Source organism: Nestor notabilis, unplaced genomic scaffold (assembly GCF_000696875.1).
Source record: "Nestor notabilis isolate BGI_N333 unplaced genomic scaffold, ASM69687v1 scaffold16631, whole genome shotgun sequence".
Classification (NCBI taxonomy): Eukaryota; Metazoa; Chordata; class Aves; order Psittaciformes; family Psittacidae; genus Nestor; species Nestor notabilis.
In genome coordinates, this window is record NW_009915337.1 from 6,356 (window position 1) to 32,989 (window position 26,634).

Consider the following 26,634-nt stretch of genomic DNA (forward strand, 5'->3'; position numbering starts at 1 on the left):
TACAGGGTGATGGCACAAGATGGCCTTTCTTGGTCTTTCAGATTCAAGTATTTAGACAGTGTGCCTTCCTGCCTGGGTGTAGTCCCTTCAGCGGAGAGCTGTTTTGTTACTGCAGTAAAAGTTTCATTGTATGTATAAAGTAGCTGTATTGGAGGATGTAATCTGATGTGAGTATTTTAATTTGCAGGTTTTCACACTGCTGTGGTTCTTTGGGCTGGTGTTTTTGCTGAAATGGTAGGACTAGGAAACAGCTGCCGAGGGATGAAGTCTCCACCTCTCCTCGTAGCTGCGCTTGTGGCGTGCATCATTGTTTTGGGTTTCAATTACTGGGTTGCAAGTTCTCGCAGCGTGGATCTGCAGGTAACTTTCCTATTGCTCTGCATGTTCTCCTGTACTTCTGTGGTTAAAAATACAGTCCACAGGAAGGATGCTTGCCGTGCATGTAGTGGGCAAGGAGCTTCAGCATGTTGTAGGAATTCTCACAAATATTACAGTTGTTGCTTATCAGTAGTGGGAGATGGGGGTAATGAGAGGAATGCTGATTTTCAGGTGAGGGGAACCCAGAACTTGAAAACCTGCATGTATGGTACTTGTTACTTAAGCTCACACAAAGCATTCAGCAACCTTTCTAACTCTACGTTGATAGAATCACAGAATAATTTGGGTCAGAAGGGAACTTCAAAAGTCACCTAGTCCAGCCCCCCTGCAATGAGCAGGGACATCTTCAGCTAGATCAGGTTGCCCAGAACCACATCCAGCCTGGCCTTGAATGTCTCCAGGGATGGCACATCCACCACCTCTCTGGGCAGCCTGTGCCAGTGTTTTACCACTCTCATTGTAAAGAATCTTCTACTCACACCCAGCCTGAATCTCCCCTCTTTTAGTTTAAAACCGTCACCCCTTGTCCTATTGCAACAGGCCCTGCTAAAAAGTCTTCTCCCATCTTATAGGCCCCTTTTGAGCACTGGAAGGCCACAATAAGGTCTCCCTGGAGCCTTCTCCAGGCTAAACAACCCCAGCTCTCCTCTGCTTGTCACTACTGTTTGATGAGTCAAGAAGAAAGGTGATCTGCTAATAAATGAGTCCTTCTCATGTGTGTCTCTGTGTAACAGCCGTATGTCAGTTGTTTGTGAGAGTTGGGTAGTGGTTTTTTTTCTGCTTAAAGTTTTTCTGCTTTTTCCCCAGGCTTCCAGGAAAACATACTGATGTGAGAGATGAGTTTTTCCTCTAAGTTAGTTTGAGACCAACACTGGGAAGTGCAGTGATGTCAGAATTGTCTGGATTAAATTTAAAAAATGACTTGACCTGTGCTTCAGCAAGACTGCAGACCACAATCCTTTTTCATGTTTGTTTAGGGATTTTTTTTTTGTAGAGATGGTGTTTAGGGTTGGCTTTTCTTTATAAGCTCAAGTACTGAGGCAGCTTTGCGTTCTTTTATCTTTAACTGAAATTTTGGCAGTCTCTGCAGAATATGCTGTACTGTTAATTTATTTAAATTGGGGAGAGTGTGTTTATGTGTGTGGCAGGTGCCCCTGACTGACACAACACTTCGATGACATTAGAATTGTTAGCTCTTCTGTGAAATTGGGTATTCTTTGAATGTATTGGAGAAGAGTCTATTGAGAATAGTAATTTTTCATTGGAGAATAGCAATTTCTGTTTTCTTGGGCTAATTTGGTCTTTCTCAGGTTCGGATCATGGATCTGGAAGGCAAAGTCCGCCGTGCGGCAGCAGAGAGGGGTGCCGTGGAACTCAAGAAGAATGAATTCCAAGGGGAGCTAGAGAAGCAGCGGCAGCAGATTGACAAAATCCAGTCCTTGCACAGCTTTCAGATGGAAAATGCCAACAAGCTACATCAGGAAGAGAAGGTAGGGCACAAAGGTGTTTATTCCTGGTCACAGTTTTCTGTGAGACACTGGTTTACCAATACCCTCTCTGCAACAGAGTAGGGTTGCTCAAATATTCCAGCTGATGGGCATACAGTCTGTGTTGGTGTGGCAAAACATTTAATTTATGTATCGTTGTCTAATATTGTACATTGAATGCACATTACAGCTTTCTTTGTATAACACATGAAATATTAGAATTTGCAAGTAGCAACACTTTGGAATAAAACCTCTACCCCAGTTCACATGTTGGTGAAACTCATCATCTGTTTTGGCATCTTTTTGCATTCCAATTCTGTCCTGCAAGGAGTAAAAGCACATTCATGAGTTAAACTAAGCAAAACAAAACAAAAAATAAGGTAAGGAAAGGGCAAACAGAACTAAGTATTTGCTTAATTTTTGCTTAATTTATTCTGCAGTCTCTTTTACAAGGGAAATATGGTTTGTATTTTGTTTTTATAAGCAGATTTTCCTTTAGCTAGGAGTATTAGAAGTCAGTTAACTGGATGTGCTGGTCTCACAGCATAGCGTGGACGCTGAGAGCTAGTGACAGGAGCTGACCCAGGAGTTTTAAGGGGACTTGGTGGATGAAATGTTTCTGCCAGGCTATGGTGTGCAACCTTTCTGCTTCAAATTGCTATGGTACTAGACAAATGTAGCTGACACCACATGACCCACTTGTTGTGGTGATGTCTAAAGGACATGTAGGAGATGTCATCCGTTAAACCTGGCATCTGTGCCAGTTTTGCAAAACCGGAACTACTATTGGATGTGGGGATGAATGTGGTAGTCTGGGAAAGAGGCAGAGTGGTTTCTGGAGAAGCAAACATTGCTTCTGAAGTCTCTTGGAGTTTCCTTCTGAAAGAGTCGGTGACAAGGAAGAGGGAGATTAACGAATGCATTCACAGCTGGAATTGCAAAGGGAAACAGAGGTATCGCTTGTAGAGAAATTATGCAGCCATGTTGGTAAGATTGCTATCACAGGGGTGAATGATAAGGCAGAAGTTACAGAAAAAATTTACAAGGCATCTTAGAAATAAACTGGATTAGTTGTTGTACTGTGGGGAGGCCACTGGTGGAGTTTTGGATTGCTGGAAAAGCCATACAGAGGACAATGAGGAGAGTAACCAAAACTGTGCAGTAGTTTCTCTGCAGGAATCCACAGTGTAGGTTCTGGGCTGGACAAGAGCCAGCTAAGGATAGCTGTCGCGGGCATATCTAGGAACACGAATCGTACGAGAGAGACAAGGAATGGTTGTTCTCCATCCACTGCTGGGCTTCAAATGCAGTCAGCAAGTTGTAGTTCAGGCCGAGCAGAAGTGCTCTTTGTGCAATAGATGGTGAAGCTGCAGATGTGTGACATCCGTAATGCTTAGTTGCAGTGGGTCTGTGTGGGTTAAAAAGTGACCAGAAAACCTTGGACAAACACCTGTCCCACTGCCAATACAAAGGTATTCATTCTGGCTCCAGATGTTCCTCGTCCAGAAATAGCTGCTGCTTGGCAAATACTATGGCTGCCTCAGTGTTTATTTGGCATCCAGGATGCTGGGCAAGATAGATTTTTGGGGTCGATACAGTATAGCTCTTACGTTCTCTTAAGCACTTTTTCCTCCATCATCCTAAAATGCAGTTGTTCATTAATGGAGTAGTCTATGAAGCTTGCTGTTGAAACACCACGAAGCTGATGCTGTAGGAAGCATTAGGTAAAAGGTGTGCAGTGAACTCATTCCTGTCTTCTGCTTTTTGTGACTGAAGAAGAGCATGTCTCAGGGGCCTCAAGTGATCGGATGAGTATGTGTGTGTCTGTGCACCACTTTGTGGCAAATTCAAACTTTGCTTTTGTTGCTCTTGTAACACATGAGCAAGTATCCTGCATAGTAATAGTTTGTTTTCCAACACTGTGATTAAAGAGTAGGGAGAGTTGTTTTACTGGGAACCGGTGTATTTGTCAAAAGATGCCGTTAGCCAAGTTGGCATGGATTCCTCCTCTCTCATTTAGGAATGCCTGTGATCTGGTGACAGGGAAGAGATGGAAAGCTTAGTTCTCTGTGCTAAGGACCTTGATCTGAAGAAGCTGTCCAGGATCAGAGGTTATTCTACAGGGGGAGGTAGGATATAAGAAAACTATCTCTGAGTGCTTTTTTTGTGCGTGTATCTATGTTGGTATGTAAGTGTGTGTTGTGTATTCACGTGCATACATACTAGTATACACATATGGCACATGTATCCTTGTTTTTTGGTTCATGGATTCCAGTGGAATCCAGGATTCCTGAGAGGCAAGTAATGAATTCACCCTTTCTAGTTATGAGAAAATTGGTGCTTGAACTGAACTTTATTTCCTGCATGAGGATTAGCAGCAAGTATTTACCTAGTCAGGAAGAATGAATGGAAATCCAAATCACAAGTCTCTCAACTTCCCTTACAAGTAACACTAACTAGACAGATCTTTGAGTGATAAACGTGATTTTGTTTAGTTCTAGATGTTCTTAAAGAAAAATGAAAATGCTTTCAGCTGATGTGTAAGAGTGAATAGTCTGTCTTGAAAACCCATCTGTTTCAGGGTAAAAATGTTGTTCTTCTGGTTATAGAAGAAATCTATACAGGAACAACCATTTTGAGTTAAATCTGCCTTCTTTTCCAGTAGAAGTGTCTCTGTGCTACTTAAAGGACGAGGACATAGAAGGTAGGAGTTAGTCAGAGCCTGAAATACCCTGTGGGCTTACCATTCACTGAGGCAATGTAATGCTGGGAAATTGCTGTTGTAATTATTATTCTCTTAGGTCTGAGTACGTATGAAACACTTCAGTCACCAGTTTGCTTTTAAAAAATCTGCTTGAATTTTTAAGGACTAATACAGATTCAGCAAATGGCTGTGGAAATCCGTACAGAAATAGACTGAAGAGATCAAGAGAGCTTACATGAACTCTTAGTCACAACAGATAAGTAATGAGGAGTGCAAAGGGCTGTTTGTAATCCGTAAGTGATTTTCTAAAGAACAATATTCTGTATGGTTGTTATTCAGGACTCGTAGTTTCTGGGATGTGCACAGCCATGATAGTCATTTTGAAGAGTGTAATAGGGGAACAATATGTGTCATCTCTCTTCTTTTTAACAGCTAGAGTATACTTTTGTAATTTGGTTTTATGTAATTCTTCCCCAGCCCACATCTTGTTTTACGGAGGAGAGGGGCCAAGCTTTGTACATTATATGTGAAGCACATCACTGTCCTGTTGCTCAGTGTCTTTTAACACTGGCCACAGCTGCTCTCGGATCCTCTCCCTCTGGGAAAATTTAAATTCCCAGCACAGCTTCTGAAACAAAATACCTATCAGTATGCAGAGAGTTGGCTCCACTCAAGAGATGACAGTGGCGGGGAGGGAGAGAGAGAAAAAAGCCTGCTGTGAAAAGGAGAAGGTGCTTATGTGTGTTTTGTTTTTATTTTATAAAACAATGTTGCATCTTCTAGTTTTGAAAAAGCTTTAAGGAAAAGCAAGTGCTGCCTCGTGCCCTGCTCTTACTTGCTGTAGCATGATGTTGCCAAATTATCAAGAGAAACCAGTCTGCTTACTCGTAACTGATACAGCAGAGGTTTAGAGCACTATCTCTGTTTAAAATACATTTTCACATGGTGAAGAAAAAAAAAAAAGGGTAGTCTGGATCTAGCTGAACTGTAGGCATCCTAAGAGTGGAAATTCGGAGTATGTGTAGCTTAAGAGTTAACTACTGGCACATTTCTACCTCTTTCTAGCAAAATGAATGGACAAAAAGGAAAGCAGAAGGTGCATTATGCATACCTGTACAGATTTCTGTCAAGATTCTCACATAACAGGATTCTGTTTTGTTTACACTGATTATTATTTGGGTTTTAATGAAATACAACAATGTCATTGAAGTCCTGTAGCTGCACAGGTCCTATTTTCTCCTATCTGCCTGCTGTTGCCTTGCACTTATAAAAGTAATTTCTTACTCATATGTGTCAAATTACTCTCTCTTCTGCTGAGAGTGTAAAAAATTGTCAACTTTACTGTTTTGGTGGTTTCTGTGGTTTTGAGAGCTGACTTGCACCGTGTCATGGTGCATGGTCCCTCATCATGGATAAAGAGAGTCTAGATTGCTTTTAGCAGAGAGTGTGGTAGAGTCAAGATGGAGTCCCTAATCTTTGCCAGGATCACTCTTTGGGAAGAGAGTCGGTTGGGTTTTTGGGAGGTTGGTTTGGTTTTATCAGTTAAATTTCTCCCCCCTCTCCCCCTTTGCTGAGGGTGAGGAAAAGTCTGTAATTTCTGAATGGAATTTAGTGCAGTGAGAAGTAGTTTTAAATGAACAATGTCGCCTCCATTTTGTTTCAGCCATGCTTCAATTGGTGCACCTTCACTGAAGTATACGTGAGTGTGCAGTACACAGGCCAACCTAAAAGAGAAATATTTCCTTTGGGATCTCATTTATGAACCTTTTCCCCAACTACTAATATGTAGTTAGCCATTAATTTCTTGTCCTAGAATGAAAAAGCTTTTTTGTGGCTGTTATAAATGGTTTCTTTACTCCTGAAGATTGTTTCAAAATGGTGAAGAAGAGTACAAAGAAAAGAATTGATGATGTGTGTTACTAGGAGAGTGTGTGTGTGTGTGTGTGGAGGCATGCTTGCAAAATTAGAGAAGTGGGGTGGAAATCTCCAGATATAATTAAGAAATGAAAAACAGATAATCAAAATATGGCTTGTACTGCATGGCCAGAATGGTGATGGAGAGCAGGATCGTCCAAGGCAGAGCAGCTCCTTTTCTTTGCAGTAAGGACTTAGATCAGTTTGAGTTAATCATTAAATAGGTGCCCTTTTCCTCCCTGATTAATTATAAATGCTTGTTTCTGCTGTTTTCTGGATGTTTAGATCTTATCTCTCGGCTTGGTCTGTTCTTGGTTGGTTTTGTTCTTACCAGCTGATTTACTGATCCTTTAGCTCATCTTTCTCTCCTTGTGACAGCTATATTTGTTAATGCAAAGCCCCTTTTTTTCTTAGGTTTTAGTTCTGAAGCCAGTGTTTACTTTCATCAAGTTCTTTGTCGTTTTATTCCTTTTTCCTGTTGCAGTATCTTATGCTTTTGTATACAGTATGTACAGTCAATGTCAGAAAGCACAAACCAGAATTTAACATGCTTGATTTAGCTGATTTTTGAGGGTGGCAAATGCTGAAGGTGTTACACCCAAGGAAGGTGTTTATGGACACTACTGTGTAAGGCATTAATCAGATCAAATGCATGTATATAGTTCAGAGTATGTGCGTGTTCAAAATGTACACCTTGGAATAATTTTCTCACAAGTACTTCTGCACCTATGTTCTGGGTTTTGTTTAAACAGTAACTTTTAATTTTTGTCTCTCAAGTGCAGTATGACTTACATAGACATCGTCTATGTAAGAACAGAAAGACAAGAACCAAAAAAATGTATCTCTGGAGGTTCTCAATAAAAAAAATTATGTCCAAGTGGAGCAAGATTTTTCCATCACTGTTGGTGGCAGTGTGGCTTTATTTTTGGTTTCTGAAGATCAGCATTGACTCCAGACAGGCAACTGACTTTTCCTCAGTGATAATCAGAAGGATTTCTCTGCAAGACATGTTCGCAAATGAAATAGGCTGGCTCTGTGTTACAGAGTTGCTTTGTCACAGAAGGTAACATGTTCATACTGCAGTAACAGTGCTGGATTCTCACTTCTAGGGATCATAGGTATTGTCTTGCGTACTGAATGAGATTTAAGGTGCCATTTTATCCCTAGAACTGTGTTTTGGCATGTGTTTGCTAGTACTTCCCAGGAGCTTGCTTTCTTGATGTGCATAAAACCCAAAAGAAAATAGTGTTTGCCAAATTCACAGCCATAAGGGGAAGATTATTTGGCTCTTGGATGGCAGGAGGAGGAACGGAAAGCCTGACGTTATGGATACAGTTGGATGGGAAACTGGCGGCTGGAGCAGTGCCCTGTAAATTATTAAGCGGTGTTTCAGGCTAAACAGCTGACTAGATTTGCATGACTTTTTCCTGGACTCTTACCCACAGACTCAGGGAGGTGGGTGTGGCATTGCCATGAGGAAGTGTCACGTGCAACTCAGAAAGGCCAAGGCATGCTCTTTCCTTTTTCTTTCCCTGTTGTGATATAAGGAACCTTTTTCATGTGGCACATAATTTTATTCAGTTCAGCTAATCATAGTTATTATTGTCCTAACGTACAAAACACTCAATACTTGTCTGTTTTACTACCAAATAAGTGGTCCTGGTATTTTGGAGTTTTGTATTAAGAGGGGGAAAAAACAACCAACTAACCAAAACCAAGGCAGAACAAGCTCTAGGAACATAAAATTACCATGTCATACTGATTTTTCTGGTCCATTGACAGTCTGTGGTAATGACCAATGCTGGAAACCCTGAAGGTGTGATAATCATGGAACAACTTGATTATGTTGCTCATGCATTAGCAAAACTTGGCATTTCCATTGAAACATTAACTTCATTTCCCCAATAAACCAGTGAAAACAAATCAGGATGCTCTTTGTACCTGTCCTATGAGAAAGGAGAGGGAGAGGTATTAAACAATCCTAAGTATATGTTGTTACTCATGTTGTTATTACTGTTTTTTCCTTCTCAACAAAGTAGCAATGCCTTTGCTCTTGAGGTTTCACAGTGGTATTCATGGGCCAGCTGTATGTGTAGAATGGCATGGGAATATTTCTTTCCTAGGGTTGAAAAAGGCTGCCTCTTCATCAGTACATGAATGACTGTCTCTGAACTGGGACTCTTTAAAGGGTCCATAAAAACCAAATCTAGCCCTCTCCTATGTGCTATCCCACTCTGATTGATTGAATGCTTCATTTTTTCTAATCATCTGCCACTTATTACTGTAGTCTTAGTGAAAAAAGGCACTGACAGCATTTCAGGGTGTTTCAGAGTGACTTGGGCAGGCAGAATGGATGAAGCTACTTCTTTGCATTGAAATGGTGTGGACATATGTACACATACCTGTACTTGAGCAGAAACTTTGGGAAACTGGGGACTTGGTATACTCTGATCTGGGAGCCCTGCAGAACACTGGGTTTTCCTAGGAGGGGGTTAATGAGGAAACTGCCAGGAAAGTACAAGAAATATGCTCCTAAGATTGGAGTGGATTGTTTCTGAAGGATAAGTGGATCTCATCCTTTTTTGTAGTTTTAAGAAGACTCTTTTGCACCAGACTTTCTGAATGTTAAATATGAACCTGAATTATCCTGACCTCTGGCTCACAGGAATTATTTTCATTTAGGCCTGCCCTAGTTCTGTCAATATTAATGTGTTTTGGGGCATGTGTATGTATGGGTTGGTAGATGGGGCTTGGTGAAAGAATGGTCCAAATATTCCTATGTTGACTGCACCTTTGAAATGAGAGAGCAAAGTGAGGGAATGGAAGGTTACTCCACTTTGTCATCAAAGACGGAGAGGAAAAGTGGTATAATGCAAGGGCTTCATGTTGCTTTTGTAGAGTTCCTTTATGCTGAGTGATTAATGCTTTCATAGCTCATTCTTACATGCCTTAATGCAGGTGTATTGATTCCCTGGTGAGAAGGTAGTTGATGGCAAGCTGTGCTATGCTGTATTCTTCCTTCAAGGGATAAATACAGTAAATCTGACTGTGATTTGCAAGTATGAGATTAAACCAGAATAAAGCAGCAAGCAATTTTAGGGCTGGACTCTTTAAATTCCTCCTGTTTTTAAAGTGGAGTGATATCTCCCCCGCTCTTTACTGGGAAATCTGGGTAAAAATGAGTGTTTGTAATCTAGTAAATCTCTAGAGCAGCTGAAGGTTTTGTGGTTGGCTGTAACCCAGCACTTCACAAATAAAACATCTTGTTACAAGTGCTTTGGTTGATGTTCTTTATAATATTAATGGTAATGCAGGACCTTTGCAATTAAAACAGTTTTCTGTTTCATTCCTTCCAGGCAGTGCTGATGAGTAACATCACAGTAAATGACCGATTGATCCAAAGTCTACGAGGTATACATAATAACCCTTCTACATCACTTTCATATATGTTTTTTAGCCCCCTGTTTTTAAGACTTGCATTTTTTTTTGTTTTCTTCTGAAAATCCTGCCTTTCTTCAAGTCATGGAGATGGTGCTGGAGCTGTGGTGACTTAGATCCTGCATCTGCATAGTTCCAGTTCAGTGAGGTGTCAGACTAATCTGCCTCAATGGTAGAAGGATTTGTCCATGGAGTGCTTGCTGTAGGACTCCTGACCCGTATGGTATAAAATAATAGGGAATAAAACTAGCCTCTCTGCGCATTGTTAACATACATATTCTTCATGCTACTTTTTGCATGAAGAAGGAGGAATGTATTCTTAACATTGTTCGGTGTTTGGGTCATGCATTTTAGCACCAGGGGAATCCACAAACTCCTATATTAAATAAAAAAACTTGGTCTAATTAATTTCTATTCATGTTGGTGCTTCAAAATTATTGTTAGCAATTTATTCCTCAGGAAGTCCAGGGAATGATCCTAAGTTCTAGGAATAGGTAAATGTGACATGATGCCGCCTTATGGTGTTCCCACACAGAGCTTTCTGTCAAGAAGAAAACTAAATCATAGATGCCTCTGTTTTTGAGGAACATAACTGTAAATTGCGCATTACTCAGGGAAGCATTGTAAGCTAATAAACATGAATGCCATTTCATACTATGTTCTGATTAGGGTTTCACAGACCCAAAGATTTTGTGGGCTGAAATCTAGCAGAGCAAGTGTTTGCAAACAAGTTAAGAGTATTCCTTATGATGGAACACGTCAAAAATCTTTGTTGCACTGTTTTTGTTACTATGTTAGGCTGAAAGGCTCTTCTTACTCAATCTTCTGCATCTTTGATGAATAAATTCAATAAGTATCTATGCATTTGTACACAAAATGTAGTGTGCATGATGGATGGCATTAGCGTGCCTACTATTGATCTGTTGTTTGACACTTTTGTTGTAATATATGTAGGTATATATGTGTGTGTATATTTTAATGTATATTTTAATCCTGGTTTGGTCAGAACACTTGAAAGAGTTACAGACAGAATATGGAAAGCTACAGCTGAACGTTTATTGGTTTCAGAAGAACCAGACTAACCTTCAGAGGAAGTTCTCATATGACCTGTAAGTATGTTTTTTTTTAAAGATGGCTTCTGGAGTTGTAGGTGACTTGTGATATCTATAGCACTGTTAGTAAATGTACATTTTTAATGATCAAGTAACATCTGACACATGTTGTAGAATCGCTCACAGTTGATCTTGGAGAAAAGTATAGACCTTGCAGTGCTTGGCATCTCGGTAGCCACATGCTTCTCCCACATTTCTTAATGTTCCTTCTATTGCAGGAGGAGAAAGGTAGCAATATTCTCATGTAAGAGTGGGGGGAAGAAATTGAAACACAAAGATGCTGAACTCTGAAGAAGTTTAAGAACCAAGATATGGGGATACCTGATGAGAAGCTGTATCTCATTATGCTACTAGAAGCCTGAGAAAATTTCTGGTTTGGTCACGGTCAGGGCCATATGTTCTGCATTACAGTTCATACCTAGTCATGTTTTTTGTTAGAGATTTCCCACTGAATTATAAGGCGTGAATGACTGAACAGAAGTTCTTATCAGTATCCTTATACTAAATACACATTTCTGGTATTTCTAGGAATTTCTCCTGTGTTCTTTTTGTCAGTAATGTTCTTGTTCTCTCTACCTGTCTTCACATCCTTTTATTCCTTCCTTCTGGTGCACAGATCCAGAAAACCCCTAGAATTTGTTGTTTGCTTGTTCTCATAATGATTTTCCATCAAGAATATAATTGCTGTAGTGACAGGTATTTTTCCAGCAGCCATTGTTTAGCCAAATTTCATAGGAATTACAACTAAAAGTTTAACATGGCAATCAAAGAATTTGAATTCTGCAGGCCAAACTTGAAATACCTTTTTTCTTTTCTTACTTCTCCCTTTTCCCCCTCCTCTCTATAAGAATTAAGGATTAGTATTAGTGGTTTTGGGATACTTACCAATTATCAATTATTAGATGGTTGTGTACTTCCCCATCACCTCAGGCATTGTTACTCATTTAATAATGATGACCCAGATGTATTCTCTTAGTGCAGTTTTGTTTGTTGTAAGCACTATCTCTTTGCTGTTTAGTTAAATGACAGAGCTGGGACTCCTGAATGTCTGTTCATACTTCTTTGCTAGAGACCCTAACTAGTCTCTGTTTGCCATCATCTTCCTTGTAAGGCTGAGATCAGCATGAATAAATGTATCTGTAGCCACATATACATGCTGTATGGTCACACTCTACATAAGAGGTACATCCTTGAAGCACTGGATTGATATGTGCAGGGAAGTGATACGAGGCAAATGTAGTCAGTCTGATTTCTGAAAACTCATGTCCACGTCTGGTGAAACGTTTTCAAAGTATAGCGCTATTGAGGGAATCCTTGACAGAGCATCCCTGCTTGTGGGAATGTACTGTACAGAATCCCTCTTCATTTAACAGAGTAAGGTTGGATTCTGAGCATACAGCTGTAGGGTCAAGGCTGGCTCAACGTGGAAAGCTAACTAAGGTACAGTGATGAAGATCAGTTTGCTTGTATCAGGGTAAGGCATGATAGTTCAGCCATGTGCTAGCTGAACAGGGACTCTGCTAGCTGGTCTGCCTCCAGTTGGTCCTGAGGCAGATGCAGTGTTTCCTGCAGTCTCTTCATAGGAGTCCATAAAAGCAATTACCTCAGTCAAGGGACTATGCTTTCTTCACTAGCTTTGCTGAATAACTCTGAAATGTTCTTTTTCTATTTCTGGATTTTTTTTGTAGCTACGCAAGTAAGGAAAACAAACTTGCAGTCAAATTTTCGTAGAGTGATGTATAGCTTGGGCACCCTCCAGCATTCACAAAATTTTAGCAGGAACATATAATTTTCATTTTTAAATGTTGTTTGTTGTATACTTTTAGGGGGGATGCTGGAACATTAGTATTTCACTGTTGTAGTAAGTTACATTACTATGCATTGTGTTCTGTTGTAGAAACAGACATCTGATTATACTTGGTTACATAGAGTCCTCTTTTCTATCTCTAAATGTTTAGTTGATACTGTCATTTTAATTGCTTACAAACAACCTCTTCCCAATGTGATTATGGGCCTAGAAAAACAAGTATTAGACTCAAAATGTTACTTTTAAGTTGTCTTACTTCTTCCCCTCTGTATTAGGAGTAAACCAACATATTGTCTGTCTGTTCATCTTCAGTAAACCTTCGCAGGAGGGGTGTTAGACCTGCTTTTGTGTTACATTGATGTTTTTTCCTTTGATTTTGGGTTGTAGGGGTGAAGGTTTTGCACCTTAAGTATCAAGTACACTTTGCCCAGTGGAAAAAGGAAGAGGTGGTATTGTGTAATTGAAGATGTTAAAAAAAGATGGCAGCAGTCAAATGCCTTTTTTAACTCCACACATTGTAAATCACTCTTTTTAAACAGTCAGATATTGCACTGTAGAAGACAGTGATAAAATTGGTTGTGCAAGTGAAATGTGTAAGAATACAATTTTTTAACTTGGAAGGCACAAAATTAGTTGGTTTTTTTCTCATGCCCAGGTCTTGATATTTCATCTTAGCTTTTTGTTTGGTTGGTTTTGAGCAAGGTTAGTGGTTTCCATACAGAAGTCAGCAGCAGTTGTGTGAGCTTACCGGTAGTGTGTGAAAAACGAGTACACGTTCCTCAGCAGGCAGCTTACTGAGATACCCTTGGTGGACACTGCGCAGTGCTCTCTGCTCACAGCAGAGCTTGTTCAGCACAGACTGACTGGCAGCACTGACCGTCCTCTCCTGCAGCAGCCAGAGAGAAATGGAAGCCTCTGGGCTGGTCTCCATCCCAGTAGTGTTAATGCTCCATCCCTGGCAGTGTTCAAGGCCAGGCTGGACGGAGTCCTGGGCGACATGGTTTAGCGTGTGGTGTCCCTGCTCATGGCAGGGGGGTTGGAACTAGATGATCTTAAGGTCCTTTCCAACCCTAACTATTCTATGATTCTATGATTCCATGATCTTCTGATGATATTTCAGTGTTCAGATGCATTTTGATTCCAAGGAACTTTGTTACACAGTCACTTCTTTGGAAAAATTTGCAACACGTAAAAAGTCTGGTAGTTATGTTGGTGTTTGCAGAGCTGGCAAGTGGAAGAATGTGAGTGCACAAGTAATCCTTGTTTGCCAGGGATGAAAGGAGCTGATGTTATATGCTCCTGGAGGACAAAGGTGCTCTGTTTCTCACGGTGGGGGCAGCAAATCCAGCAGCCCTGGAGGGGAGAGGCTGTACATGCGTTTCTGTGCATGCACAGCATGCCTGTACATGGTCAGGTATGCAGGTTAACACAGACACATGCAGCATATACAACAGAGCATGAACAACACCAGTAGTGTCATCCTGCTCTGAGGAGGGGTCTGCTAGTGCAAACCGTGCTCGTGTACGTATGTACTGGCTGTCAGCAGTCCCTGCACCACCCAGGCATGGTACTCCCATCCTGATCTGACTCCTGAGCTGCTGCACTCGCACCTTCATAGATTCACATACACACTGAACAGGGAAAAGTTAAAAAGGCATTTAATAAAAAGTAGGACAGACTGTACTGATCAGGTGCAGGGCAAGGCCAGCCAAGCGCACCAACCTGCAACGTGTTTACATGCAATTGATGTTTATCCCCTTCTCTCTCTTTTCTCATGTTTGTTCCTGCCAGAGATCCATCACTTCCTCTGCCTTTGGTCCCATAATAAATATTGTGCAGTCCTGACATGTTCTATCCTTGCATCCCATAATGTGTCCCTACCCTGGACAGGAAATGCCTTGGTCCTATTGACTCATCTTGATGGGTTTCAGGACTTACATGGGGGCTTAGGCTGACTGGAGTCAGCCCAGGGGCTTGTGGGATGGTCTGGACAGGATGTTTGAGTCCGTAACTTAGGCTCCCCATTGCCCTTCTGCCTCTGTGCTCCTTTAGGCTCTTGGAAGTGGGCCTTGGGTGCGCTGATGGTTGCTGTGATGAGCCTGAGAGCAGCTCAGGGAGGGTATTGACTGACCGCCTTTTTGTGGGCACAGGTGCACTCTTTATCCCACAAATTAACTCTAGAGAGAAAAGATGTAAAAGAGACTGAATTTGAAGTGCTGGTTTTGCAGATTTGAGCTACATCATATTGGTAGGATGAATTGGAGATGCTAGTGCTGTTCTTGTGCTTTAGAAGTTGTTGTATGCATGGGTGGAGTATTCCAGTCTCCAGAAATCCCATTTACAAGACTTCACAGATAATAAATTTTAAATGGTGAGGATTTGCCACAGATGTTAAATGAACTTTATTTTCATGTGCAGTGTGGGATGAAATGGCATTTGTGAGAGGTTACACTATCTCCAGCTTCAGGTTGTCTGTATACCGCAGCTTTTTCAAGCTGGCAGGCTGAGGTACAGGTAATTCTGATGTTGTCTTATTTCTTAGAAATTAGTGAACATGTGCCTAAGTCCAGCCTATGTTGTTTTATTGTCTCTGATGTTCACTGACTTAGGAAGCACTACTTATTTGGGTGCATCAGCATTATCAAAATAAGACTTTAGAATAATGTCTAGTCAAAAAGAGGTGGTAATAATTATTTTGCCAGTTCATAAAGGTAATTAATTTGCCACTTCATAGCATGTCTGTCTGCCACTCTACTTCCTTTCTGCATATGAACTACAGAACAGATTGTTTGCTTTTAAAAAGCAGGGTGGAGAAGGATGAAAGTGCAGTAAAAAGAACGACTTGCTGTTGTAGAGGGCACATGGTCTAAGAGTTGCTCTGGATTAGGCAGTAGCTTATTTGCAGCATGAGAAAATGGAACATGCCCATCTGAACCCACTGCTGCTACAATGGAGGTATAACACTGCCAGAACCAGGCTCAGAAGATACTAATCTCCATTCTCTCCTAGTGAGGGGGAGGTAAAACTTGCAGTATGTTGACCATACTGTTGTACAAGGGATGCCAAGAGAGGTTCTGCATGCAGAACGATGTATTTGCGAAGTCTGTAACTGATGGTATTCACAGAACTCAAAGTTATCTCAAGAGTGGAAAAAAGCAGAAGAGAGAAAGGAAAACAAAGTTAAAAAACACAACAAACTCCTTTGCCACTGGGAGTGAAACAGCACAGTCTCCAGCCAAGCCTCTTCCTTGGGCACACTCTCCAGAGCGGTGGGTGCTGACAGCGATGGTTTTTCACCACATTTTGCCCTAGCATGATACACTTTTCATCTCCGCTCAAACCCACTATTGCTTGTTACTGTTCACAGTGGGATCAAAAGCATACTTGGGATCCTATGAGGACTGCTTTCTAAGCCTTCTGCATGTCTGTTTCAGTGTAATGCTTACCTGCTTTGTTACTCACTGGGTTTTGTTCTTCTGTTAATATAAACGGAAAGTTACAAACAGGTTACGAAGAGAGTGGGGGAGAAAGAGTGATTTTTTTCCTAATGGCAGCCTGGAAAAAACCAACTTGACCTGGGGTTTGCACAGGGACAAAGGGGAAAACACTGCCCTGGCAGCTTACCTAGAGGTTATGGAGCTGTGAGGGAGACTGCAGAACTGCAAACAGACCCCTGGTGTCACACAGGTTAAGGCACTAATGGCATTGTGTAACTATTAAAAGCATATAAAAGATATACAATACTTCCATCTTTAGGAAATGCTTTTGGAACTACTGGTGAACTCCGTTTCTGTAATGTATGCTCTGTTATGTCTTTCAGCACTGCACTTCAGTGAAATAGTGAGAAATGGTGTTCACTTTGCTAGCAGTGGCTTACATCCATGTTTTATTTCAGCTAGTACCTTGATGTTTCCCCTTCCTAGCTAAAATCCAAATATTCGTTTGTGTTACCACACTAGAAATGCTTCAAGGATGAAAATTGATCGTGACTCACTGAAATTGACAGGTTAGTGGAAGACAAGAAAATTCATGTAGCTTGTTGAGCTGGTCTAACAAAAGCAGTTTAAATGAATTTCTTCTAGTAGAACTTCGACTATCTGCACCACGTTTGTCCCTAGGACTTAGATTAACACCCCATTTCTTACTTCTGACTTCTCAAATATAAGCACAGATAATAGGACTAAGAAAATAATAAAATAATAACAAAAAAGATCATTTTAGAAAAGAGTATTTTAGACATTTTAGAAGAGTGTAGATGAAAGTTTACAGCTACTCACTTTTTTGTTTTCTGCAGGTCACAATGCATCAACCAAATGAAAGAATTAAAAGAACAATGTGAAGAAAGGATAGATGAGCTCACAAAAAAGGGCACTGATGTACCACAAATCAAAGAAAACAAAAACTTATCAGAAGATTCGAAAAAAAATAGCCAGGTATGGTTTGGATAATTTCTTCAAAATATTTTCCTTTGTAATTCCTGGATATTTTTCCACTATCTCCAACTAACCTTAGCCCTTCTCCTTAAGTTCTGCACTGCTTTCCTTCACATTTGTTGAATATTTGTGATCAATGAGAAATTGAGTGATTCCAAGGACAGAACAGGCAAAGGTTCTGCAGGAGACTTCAAATCTGTGTCTCTGAGAGGGGCAGAATTTGAGAGGTGATGTTAGGACTGGTGTGGAGCCTCTTAAAGAATATTTACACTGCTGAGCTTTGGCTCACAGCTCCCTTTGACTTTGTAAAGGACTTAGTTGCTTTGTATGTTGAAGATGTGTGTTAAAGATGCGGATTAATTTTGAGTAGCAACAAGCTTTGAGTAAGATACTGTGCTCCAGAGGTCTTTGAGGTGCACTGGCTATAAATTTTCACAGAAATCCTAATGTCAGCCTTTTACTGTGGGAACGAGGGGAAGATCAAATGTCTCGGGTGTTTGCTTTTGGATATTCTTAGTTAAAGAACCATGTGACATGAGAAGGCTCACTAGGGTGGTGCAGGCTTGCCACATAGGGTGGCTGCATGCCAGCTGACACCCTCTTCCTGGAGTAGAGAGGGCAGGGGAAATCCCGAGAAAAGGAAATTTCAGATCATGCTGTTGTCTTGGCATGTGTATTATTTATGGTTCTTCACTGAAGAACAGGACTTGATTTGTTATAGAATCATAGAATAGTTAGGGTTGGAAAGGACCTTAAGATCATCTACTGTTGTAGGCAGGGGCACCTTCTAGTGGACCAGATTGCTCAAAGCCCCCTCCAGCCTGGCCTTGAACACTGCCAGGGATGGGGCAACCACAGCTTCTCTGGGCAGCCTGTGCCAGTGTCTCACCACCCTCATAGTGATATTGTAAGAGATAAAGCCAGCCTGGAGAGGAATATGGTTGGTAAGTTCCACAAGGCACAATTACATATGTGTGGAAAAAAGCTAGTATTTTACCAATATAGATTTATAGAATCATAGAATATTTAGGGTTGGAAAGGACCTTAAGATCATCTACTGTTGTAGGCAGGGGCACCTTCTAGTGGACCAGATTGCTCAAAGCCCCCTCCAGCCTGGCCTTGAACACTGCCAGGGATGGGGCAGCCGCAGCTGCTCTGGGCACTGTGTGCCAGGGCTTCACCACCTTCCTAATGTCTAATCTGAAGCTACCCTCTGTCAGCTTAAAGCTGTTCTCCCTTGTCCTGTCATTACTTGTCCTTGTCAAAAGTCCCTCTCCAGGTTTCTTGTAGGCCCCTTGAGTACTGGAAAGCTGCTCTAAGTTCTCCCTGAAGCCTTCTCTTCTCCAGGCTGAAGTGACTGGAATTCCTCTGTGCTGCTCTTCAGGTGCTCCCTTGCTGACCTGTGATCCCTCTTCAGGCTCTAGGCATCTCCTATTGGCACCAGAACCACACTGGTAGGAGTAGGATGAATTGAGGCTCCCTTCCCACACCAACTTTAGTTTAAAGCCACCTCCAGCAGCCTGGCAAGCCTGTAACCTAAGACACACCTCCCTTTCTCCCAAAGTGGACCCCATCAGGCCCCAGCAGAGAAGTTTCTCAAAGTGAGTTCCATGGTCTAAGTGGCCAAATCCCTGGCTGTGGCACGAGTAACCATTTATTGGTTCACCAAATTGAAACACACAGCCCTGGAAACACGCAGTGAAGCTCCTGGGTGGAAAGGCAGCTAATTTATTTCTACGTACGGAAGCAGCCCTTCCTTTGGGACTGTGAGCACTATTTACAGAGGTTATGTGTTTGCAATGGGGCCTCACCCCCATACCTGGGTGGGCAACTCTTATTGCAAAAACGGTGGGGGTTTGGCTGTATACACCCTTTTCTCTTTGGCTAGGAAAAGCCTACTAGAAGAAACGATTTGATGACTTCAGAAGTGGAAAGGGTAATGCAACGAGGACTGAAGCTGGGTTTTGCAAACAGCTGGAAATGGGTGGGGGAAAATGGCTGAAACGTCTGTCCAGAGAACCCTAGGTGCTCAGGTAGTGGTTCCAGTCTCTGTCCAGTCCTGTGTGTAAAATGGTGGAAGAGAGAATTGCTGAAGCTTGTGACCTTTTATCCTGGGAACCTGCGTTGTGTGAGAGCTGCAAGATGGATGAAGCATTAGAGGCAGGAAATGCTAGACAAAAAAAGGTGAAAGCTCTTGTTTGTCAGTAATTTTTATCAAGTGTCAAATAAGTAAATGAAAAGTAGTAACAGTAATAGTGAATATATGGTAGTAAGTAAATAAAAAGCACATTTTGAGAAGACCTAATGTCAAGATGTAAAATGCTATTTCAAAAGTTGATGTGGGGAAGACCATGCTAGAGATGTGGTCAACTTTTGTGGCGTGCAGACGACTTCCATTACAATTACTTGTACCACGTTTTTTTCTTGTTTTGTGGTTTGGTTTATGTTTTACCATTTCCAGTTTGGAGGGGAAATAATCCCTGAGAGAACTTGAGGAGTGTGGCTGAAGCCCCTCTGCAGAACTTCAGTCTCCTGCAACAAGTCCCATAGTTGGAGGTAGTCTTTACTCAAAGCAGGCAGTGGCTTAGGTGGGGCAAGTTATTTGTTCTCCTTTTAATCTACAGATGGGATGGTCCCAGATGACATAACCACTAATACAGCAACAGCCTAATTGAATTCTGTCTGCTAGTGTTCCCTAGGATCTGTGACAGTGTTTCTTACGTCAGGCTGTGCCTTTCTCAGTTGTTTGTTTGCCCAAGGATTGCAGTTTCTTGCTTGTACAAAAGCTATTTATTGTTAGTGCAAGGTGACCCTGACAAAATCTATATACTTTTTTAGCCATTGTTCTTAGCTGGAATAATTTCCTGTTTGTAAGATGTATGTGCTTATGTAATGGAAAGATATAGTTAAAATAAAACAGAGAAAGAAGATGGGAATGTTGGTTAATAAATACACAGCTTTTCTTACAGCTCTGCATTTTAAAGAATGATGTATACTTCTCAGTTGAGGAATACAGAACATGTTCCAATTATTTTTTATTCAATCACTTCAACTTAAAAAATCTTCAGCATATATCTTTTTAAGTTACCATCATCAAAAATTACTGAGCTAGAAATCTAAGCTAAGGGCTTTTGCATGTATAATTAAGAGGTAGATTCTTGCTACTAAGTGCAGGCTCAGTATTTTTACAGAGTTCATGCCTGGCATAAAGTGAAAAATGATCTTGTGTTCAGTTTCTGATGATTTCTACCGTAAAGACTAATCTCAAGAGGTTCAACTATTTATAAAACAGAAGCATTTTAAATACAGGATTTTTGTTTTAATGATTGAAGGAAGATGGGAGTTCGTCTGAATATCCTTACTGCAGTAACCAGATACTCTGTGGTGATACTTGCTGCTCATGCTTTCGTAAGAGTTAATGCTAGATTATTTGTTGACTACGTTGGACTTCATAGTGTTGACACAAGTTCTGCCTGGCTTTAAGCTTTAATGTTTTCAAAACAGCCAAGTAATCATATCCTACAAATCGTCTACAGATTTGGCTTTCATAGCTATTTAACCACTTCTTTCCACAGACTTTTTTCCGAATGACTGTGTGAACACTTGCCAACCTAGTGGTTTATTAACCTGCTTAGAAAAATAGGTAGCTGCAGTCTTACCAACAGTTCTAACAGAGAACTTTAACTGTATTACTTTCTCCACCATAATGTTTCCTATTTATTTGTACAGTATCAGGTATAAAAAAGGCTTGTGTTCCTCATGTCTGTATGCATTTTCTTTCTCTACATCCTTTGGGTTGTTTTTTTCTAAACAGAACCAAACCTCAGCAAAAAAAAAAACCCCTCCATAAAACAGTTTCAGAACAGTCTGTTTTTCTGTACTTAAGATGGTACAGTACAGCACAGCTCCAGGCACGTTTCCTGGTCAGTGTTGGTGTGACTGAACTGACATAGCTGTCAGCCAATTAAATGCCAGTATGACTAAAACGGAATTTTAATTGCTATACTGGAATATCTTTAAGGTGGTGTACATCTTAGCCATTAATTTTTAAACAGGTCAGATGCTGAGAGCAATCTAGTACCAGTATTTAATACATTCTTAAGTAAGCTCCATCACATTAAACAGATACTGTTGTCTAGTTGGTTTTTCTTCTCTTAATCCTACATTCAATGTAGTTTTACTCAAGGTCTGTAAAGAGTTGCTTAACTGAAGTCTCATCATGCCGAAACTGAGTTTACCTGGGCCTGTAGATCACTAACAGTAGTTAATGCTATCTGTTCGGTTTTTTTTGCTGTACTGACCTTGATGTGGTAGCAGGACAACAGTGGAGAAATGTGTGCTGTTACCATTCTGTGACCCTTGGAGAAGGGCACTTGAGAAGGTTTCCTTGTGAAACACTAACCTCATCATTATCTGCAATTAGATTAAAGAAGGTGTGTTAAATTCTTACTGTGTGTCATGCTGTTATATAGAAACATTATTGCATGTTCAAAATCGTACGGTACTTCCATCACCAACAAAAATTTCACTCCAAATATTTCTGAGTGTGCTAGGTTTTGGGTTCCCCCCCCCCCCCCCCTGAATCCTTATCTAGCTTCCACTTCTCTTTCCAAATGCAGGAACAGTTATACAGACCAATGCTTATCCGTGTACATTCACTTTATAGGTCAGTATTCAACTGCCTACCTTGGAGCAAACTGAGTTCAAGCAGGCTGACCTGGAACAGCAGAAACCCAATGAAGATGTACCTAAAGCAGTACCTACAGTAAAAAAGATAGACCTGCTGGAGGCTAAAGGTGAGACAGAAATCACAATCTGACAATCAACTGGTTAAGAACATTTGTAATTTAATTGAACATTTAAAAAACATTTTTGTACACAAGATTAAGATAAAAACCCAACACCAGTAGACTGAACTTTAAGTAATTTTCCAGCTGTGGAGAGGTATAACACCTGTTCAAGCATTTTTATTACTAACATTTCTATGGTTCAGTTTTGTTTAATTGACATGTTGCATGTAAAGGAAAATACAAATATTTACAACTCTGGAGTCATAGTCCTCATTTAATATGGAGAAATTTCTGTTGGAAGCAATGATTTTCAATCACATTTAAAAAACTTGCTTTCTTAATAATTTGACACATCTAGCCTGCTACTCCTCCCTGTGGAACAGCTGAAAGTTAGGCTTTAAAAAGCCACGCATCCATGCTTCCCCTGGGTTGTCAATGAGTAAAATGCGGGTAAGGGAAACGATACACAGGAAATCAGGTTAGTTAACCTAATGTTGCTTGTGGTACTAAACTCGCAGAACCTTATTAATTTGAATAGATGTATTCTCATGTGTCAGTCTCGCACAGTACTGTTTGTGATAGAAATTCAATTTCCTATTTGATTATTCTTACATGCTATCTTAAGTTACAATCTGGGGAGCATGCAACTTTCATTTTAGGGAACTAGCAGTTGAAGACAACATCTATACATAGTTTCTTCAGGCAATTTTTTTTTCTTTTTTTCTTTTTTTTAGTTAAAAATACAGATACACGGGGGAAAAAAGTATGGTAATGTCTGCTAAAAGTAACAGCCCTCCTGCACTTCCCATTTAAAAATTAGAGCAGCCTTGATTTATTTGCAAATCTGCCCATGTGACTGCTTTGTCTTAAGCTACTTTTGAACAATAAATCAGTTTTACTGTTGGTAAGGAAATGTGACAGAAACCTCATGTTTATATAGCACGCTGCAGTTTTTATTTAAAGTGCTCTGTTTCACCTGCCCAATTTATTACCTGCACATATAAAAATTTTAAGTAGGTAGAAGTGTGAAACTGTTGACAATAAACAATGGCTCATCCTTTAAATGATGTGGTTGGAAGATGTCTTTCAGAGGAAGAACAAGAATGGACTGAGAAAGATAAAGCAGTATTTATTAAAGGTTTTCAACTTGTGCCACCACTGAAAGGCATTAGGTTTTTTAACTTGGAATCATTTTTATTGTTTACAGAAAGAATAAACAGCCTAGCTGACATCAGAAAACAGGAGCCTAAGGCAGAAGAGGAGAAGCTTTCTAGTCAAGTGAAAGACCTGCAGGACCCACTCAAGGCTGCTGCTGGTCATAAGGAGATGCTGCCTCAGTCAGAGAAGGAGCTGAATCCTGAAGATGAAAAACAAGTAGCTGGGCAAGATGTGTTACAGCCAGCTGCAGAGCAGGCTGCCAGTGAGGAAGTTGAGAGGGAGCAACTCCTGAATTATGATGCTAAGCAGGACTTGCCCCCCATAAAGGCTGGTATGTAGCATGCCACATATTGTTAAGCAGTAAAGACATGAAAGCGTGGAATAGGGCATGATTTCTGCAACAGTGGTGGCAGCTGGCCAGACTTAATATAAGGTTTCCTAAAGGTTAATATGAGATGTAAAAAGTTAGCCTCCAGCAGTATTCTACAGTCTGTGGGTAAAGATGGAAGCTTCTGTTTGTACAACATGGAGCTAACCAGGACGTGTTCTTCTGCATCACTGTAATAGCCTTCCTGTCTATCTCCATTGGCTGTACAAGGCATTTGGGGAATTAAGTCCCAAAACTGTTTGGTATTGAGGCTTTGTAAGAATGATGCATTTGAGAAGGATGAGATGTTAACCATCCGGAGTGTTGATGAGCAGAGAGACACTATGTAATAATGTTTTGCATATAGTTTTTTTATAGAGTTGTATAAATGCTAGCTATCCCTATTTCAAAATAAGCTAGCATGCATACAACTCTACCTAAGGCTTCAGGTATCTACAGTTTATTGTTGTGAGTTTGCAAACTGGAGATCAGATATTGCAAAGTTGCCAGTTTCTGGCATCTGCCATACATGACCCTGAACCATGTGTCTCTACAGCAGAGTACTGATGTTGTTCCTAAAGCTGACCAGGATCTAGACATCCCTCTGTCTTGAGGAACCTGGTCTCAGGTGGACCCAGTAGCCCAGAGTAGTCAAGAGGAAGACTTAAAGCAGTCAGAGCAGGAATTGATGTCCACAAAAAACTGCTGCTTGTGCTTTTCTAGTAAACATATTCATAGAATCACGAGTAATGATGTTAATGCTGTTGATAACTTGGCAGGGATAAATAATCTTATCTGCATTTTTAAAGCAGTATTTTTCCAACTGCTCCGAAAAGATGCTGGCCAGAGCAGGCTGTCCCCCAAAGAGATGTGAACAGAAGTTACGTAAACTGCTTCCATTTTAACAGGAAAAGATACCCGAAAGATTAGGTTAAAAAAACCCCATCCATAATTCGTGTAAGAAAAAGCTCTGCCATGTAGCCTGTGAAATGTCAGCATGAGCTAGGAAGACTAGCAGGATGTTCTTCAGCCTTGATTGTTGACAAAAATGCCACAGGTTACTGCATAGTTTCCCTGTAGGCAAAGGTAGAAAAAGATTTCTGCTACATTCCATGAACATCCTTTCTCTTCCAATAAAATCTTCTTTTAAAAGTTCGAGACCTTTAGGTCTGTAACTGTAAACATCTATTTGATGTGGTTGTCTGAACATGGACAACTTAAGGCTAAAATCTTTTCAAGCCTGTTTCTAAGCCAGTTACTAATTAGAGGGCTTGGCTTAAGAAAATTCAGAACCACAGATTCCCATCTCTCTTACTGGAGTATGGTTTTTTTTTTCTGTGTAGTTAACTGAAAAATAAGGGTAGTAGTTCAGCAATCAGAAATAATGTTTTCATTTATTTCTGAGCTCTCTATATAAGTAATTCTTAAGATAGTCAATAAAAGTTGCTTGAGATGAATTAATGGCAGGTTGAAGAAAATCTTTAAGATAAAGCACTTTTGTGTCAAGTTAGCACATCATGAAATACTTACTCTTACTTAGAATGTCCCTTAATGTATTCTGAAATTGTTTAATGCTTTTGCTTTCTGTCCACCTGAGTGCTGGCTTCCTAAATCCCAAGAGCTTTTGTCTTTTTCTAGTTCTTTAGACAAGGTTTACAGGAAAAGCTGCTCTGAAATTTAACTGTTTAAAAGCAAAAATAATATGAAAACCTACTGTAAATAGCCATTCAGGCAGAAGCAAAGTAAAATCTCTGCAAGTTTATTACAGTAACTGTCTCTTGTACAGATGACTTTATGGCATAGCATAAAACTAATTAATTTTAATATTTTTCCAGACAAACAGGAACATGAAGCACTGAACCAAGATAGGGAAGTTGATTACAATTTAGATGAGAATGAAGCTGAATCAGAAACGGACAAGCAAGCAGCACTTGCAGGGATTGAAAATGGTAAAAAAGAAAAAAAGTTTTAACTCAAGTACTACATGCTGAGAAGTTTGAGATGGTATTCTGAACATTATCCTGTAGCAGATATAGCTAGCTATTTTCTGTTTCTTCTTTGAACTTTCCCTCATGTTTACAGTGTGACCTACTTTCTGTCTAGCATCACTAAGTAAGTCACTGTTTGACATGCACTGGGAAGGGATGGTATCTGCAGCTTTGTTGTACAGTACTTAACAGTCCACTCAGAATTTCTCCTGCTGTGTTCTAGATTGTTTTCCACATGAAGAACTATCACTTCTACCTCTCAAAGAGATTTATGTTCCTTTTTTTTTCCTAATTAGTTCAAAACCCTGAAGATACGAAGAACCACTTATCTGAGCATAGCGAAGAACGACAGAGGTTGTGAACAAAGGAAGTTCATGATGCAGCTTAAGTCAACTCTTCATATAAATGCAGCAACAATAAGAGTAAAGTGATCTGAGAATGTTTTGATTATCTTCTCAAAGCTTCAGTAAGAGCCGTAATGAAGTAGTATTTTCTCGTGAAGTTTTAGTACTGTTTCAGTGGTGGAAAAAAAAAATCTTCAATCTCTAGAGGCTTGTTTAAAAGCAGCCTGACCTCTGCAATGACTCTTTCCTTCCTACTGATTATAGATTTGAAACCAGCTAGCAAAAAGCTTAGTAACTCTGAAGTCAGCTAACTTGTACAGTCATATACTACAATAACAGTATCTGTGGATTGGTGTTAGATGAGAGTCCTCTGCCAAGGACAGATCTCTCCCCTGAGCAGTGCAGTAGAGAAATTCCAGCCTAGTTTTCAAAGGAGGTTAAGAGGAGCTAACTTAACATACCATAACATGACATAACACAGAAAGGATAACAAATGACCCATGCTGCTGTCTACCACCATTGTGCCTGTTCTGGCACATTTTACTGCAATGTGGGAAGACTTCAAAAGCCACGATCGTAATCCTTGGATACTGTGCAGTATGATGTATTTTCCTGGGCCTCCTAACAGAAGTTACTGGTTTACACTGTCTGTAACCAGCTGAAGCACCTGTAGGAACCTGGTTGTGTTCTTAGCTTTTAGGTTAAGAAAAGAAG

The 26,634-nt window shown here is 40.4% G+C and overlaps 1 protein-coding gene across 1 annotated transcript; it reads left to right on the plus strand.

The window, feature by feature from the left end:
* Positions 1-231: 231 nt before the first annotated feature.
* Positions 232-25,937, plus strand: GOLM1 (golgi membrane protein 1). The gene is made up of 9 exons (XM_010024098.1): positions 232-360; positions 1,689-1,868; positions 9,840-9,894; positions 10,928-11,030; positions 17,135-17,273; positions 21,940-22,069; positions 23,271-23,552; positions 25,424-25,537; positions 25,873-25,937. The coding sequence occupies exons 1-9, from the start codon at positions 232-234 to the stop codon at positions 25,935-25,937; spliced, it is 1,197 nt and encodes a 398-aa protein (XP_010022400.1).
* The last annotated feature ends 697 nt before the right edge of the window (positions 25,938-26,634 follow it).

Coding starts and splice junctions, on each gene's coding strand:
- GOLM1 (XM_010024098.1), top strand. CDS start 232: ATGGTAGGACTAGGAAACAGCTGCCGAGGGATGAAGTCTCCACCTCTC. Junction 22,070..23,270: donor AGACCTGCTGGAGGCTAAAG/GTGAGACAGAAA, acceptor TATTGTTTACAG/AAAGAATAAACAGCCTAGCT. Junction 25,538..25,872: donor ACTTGCAGGGATTGAAAATG/GTAAAAAAGAAA, acceptor TTTCCTAATTAG/TTCAAAACCCTGAAGATACG.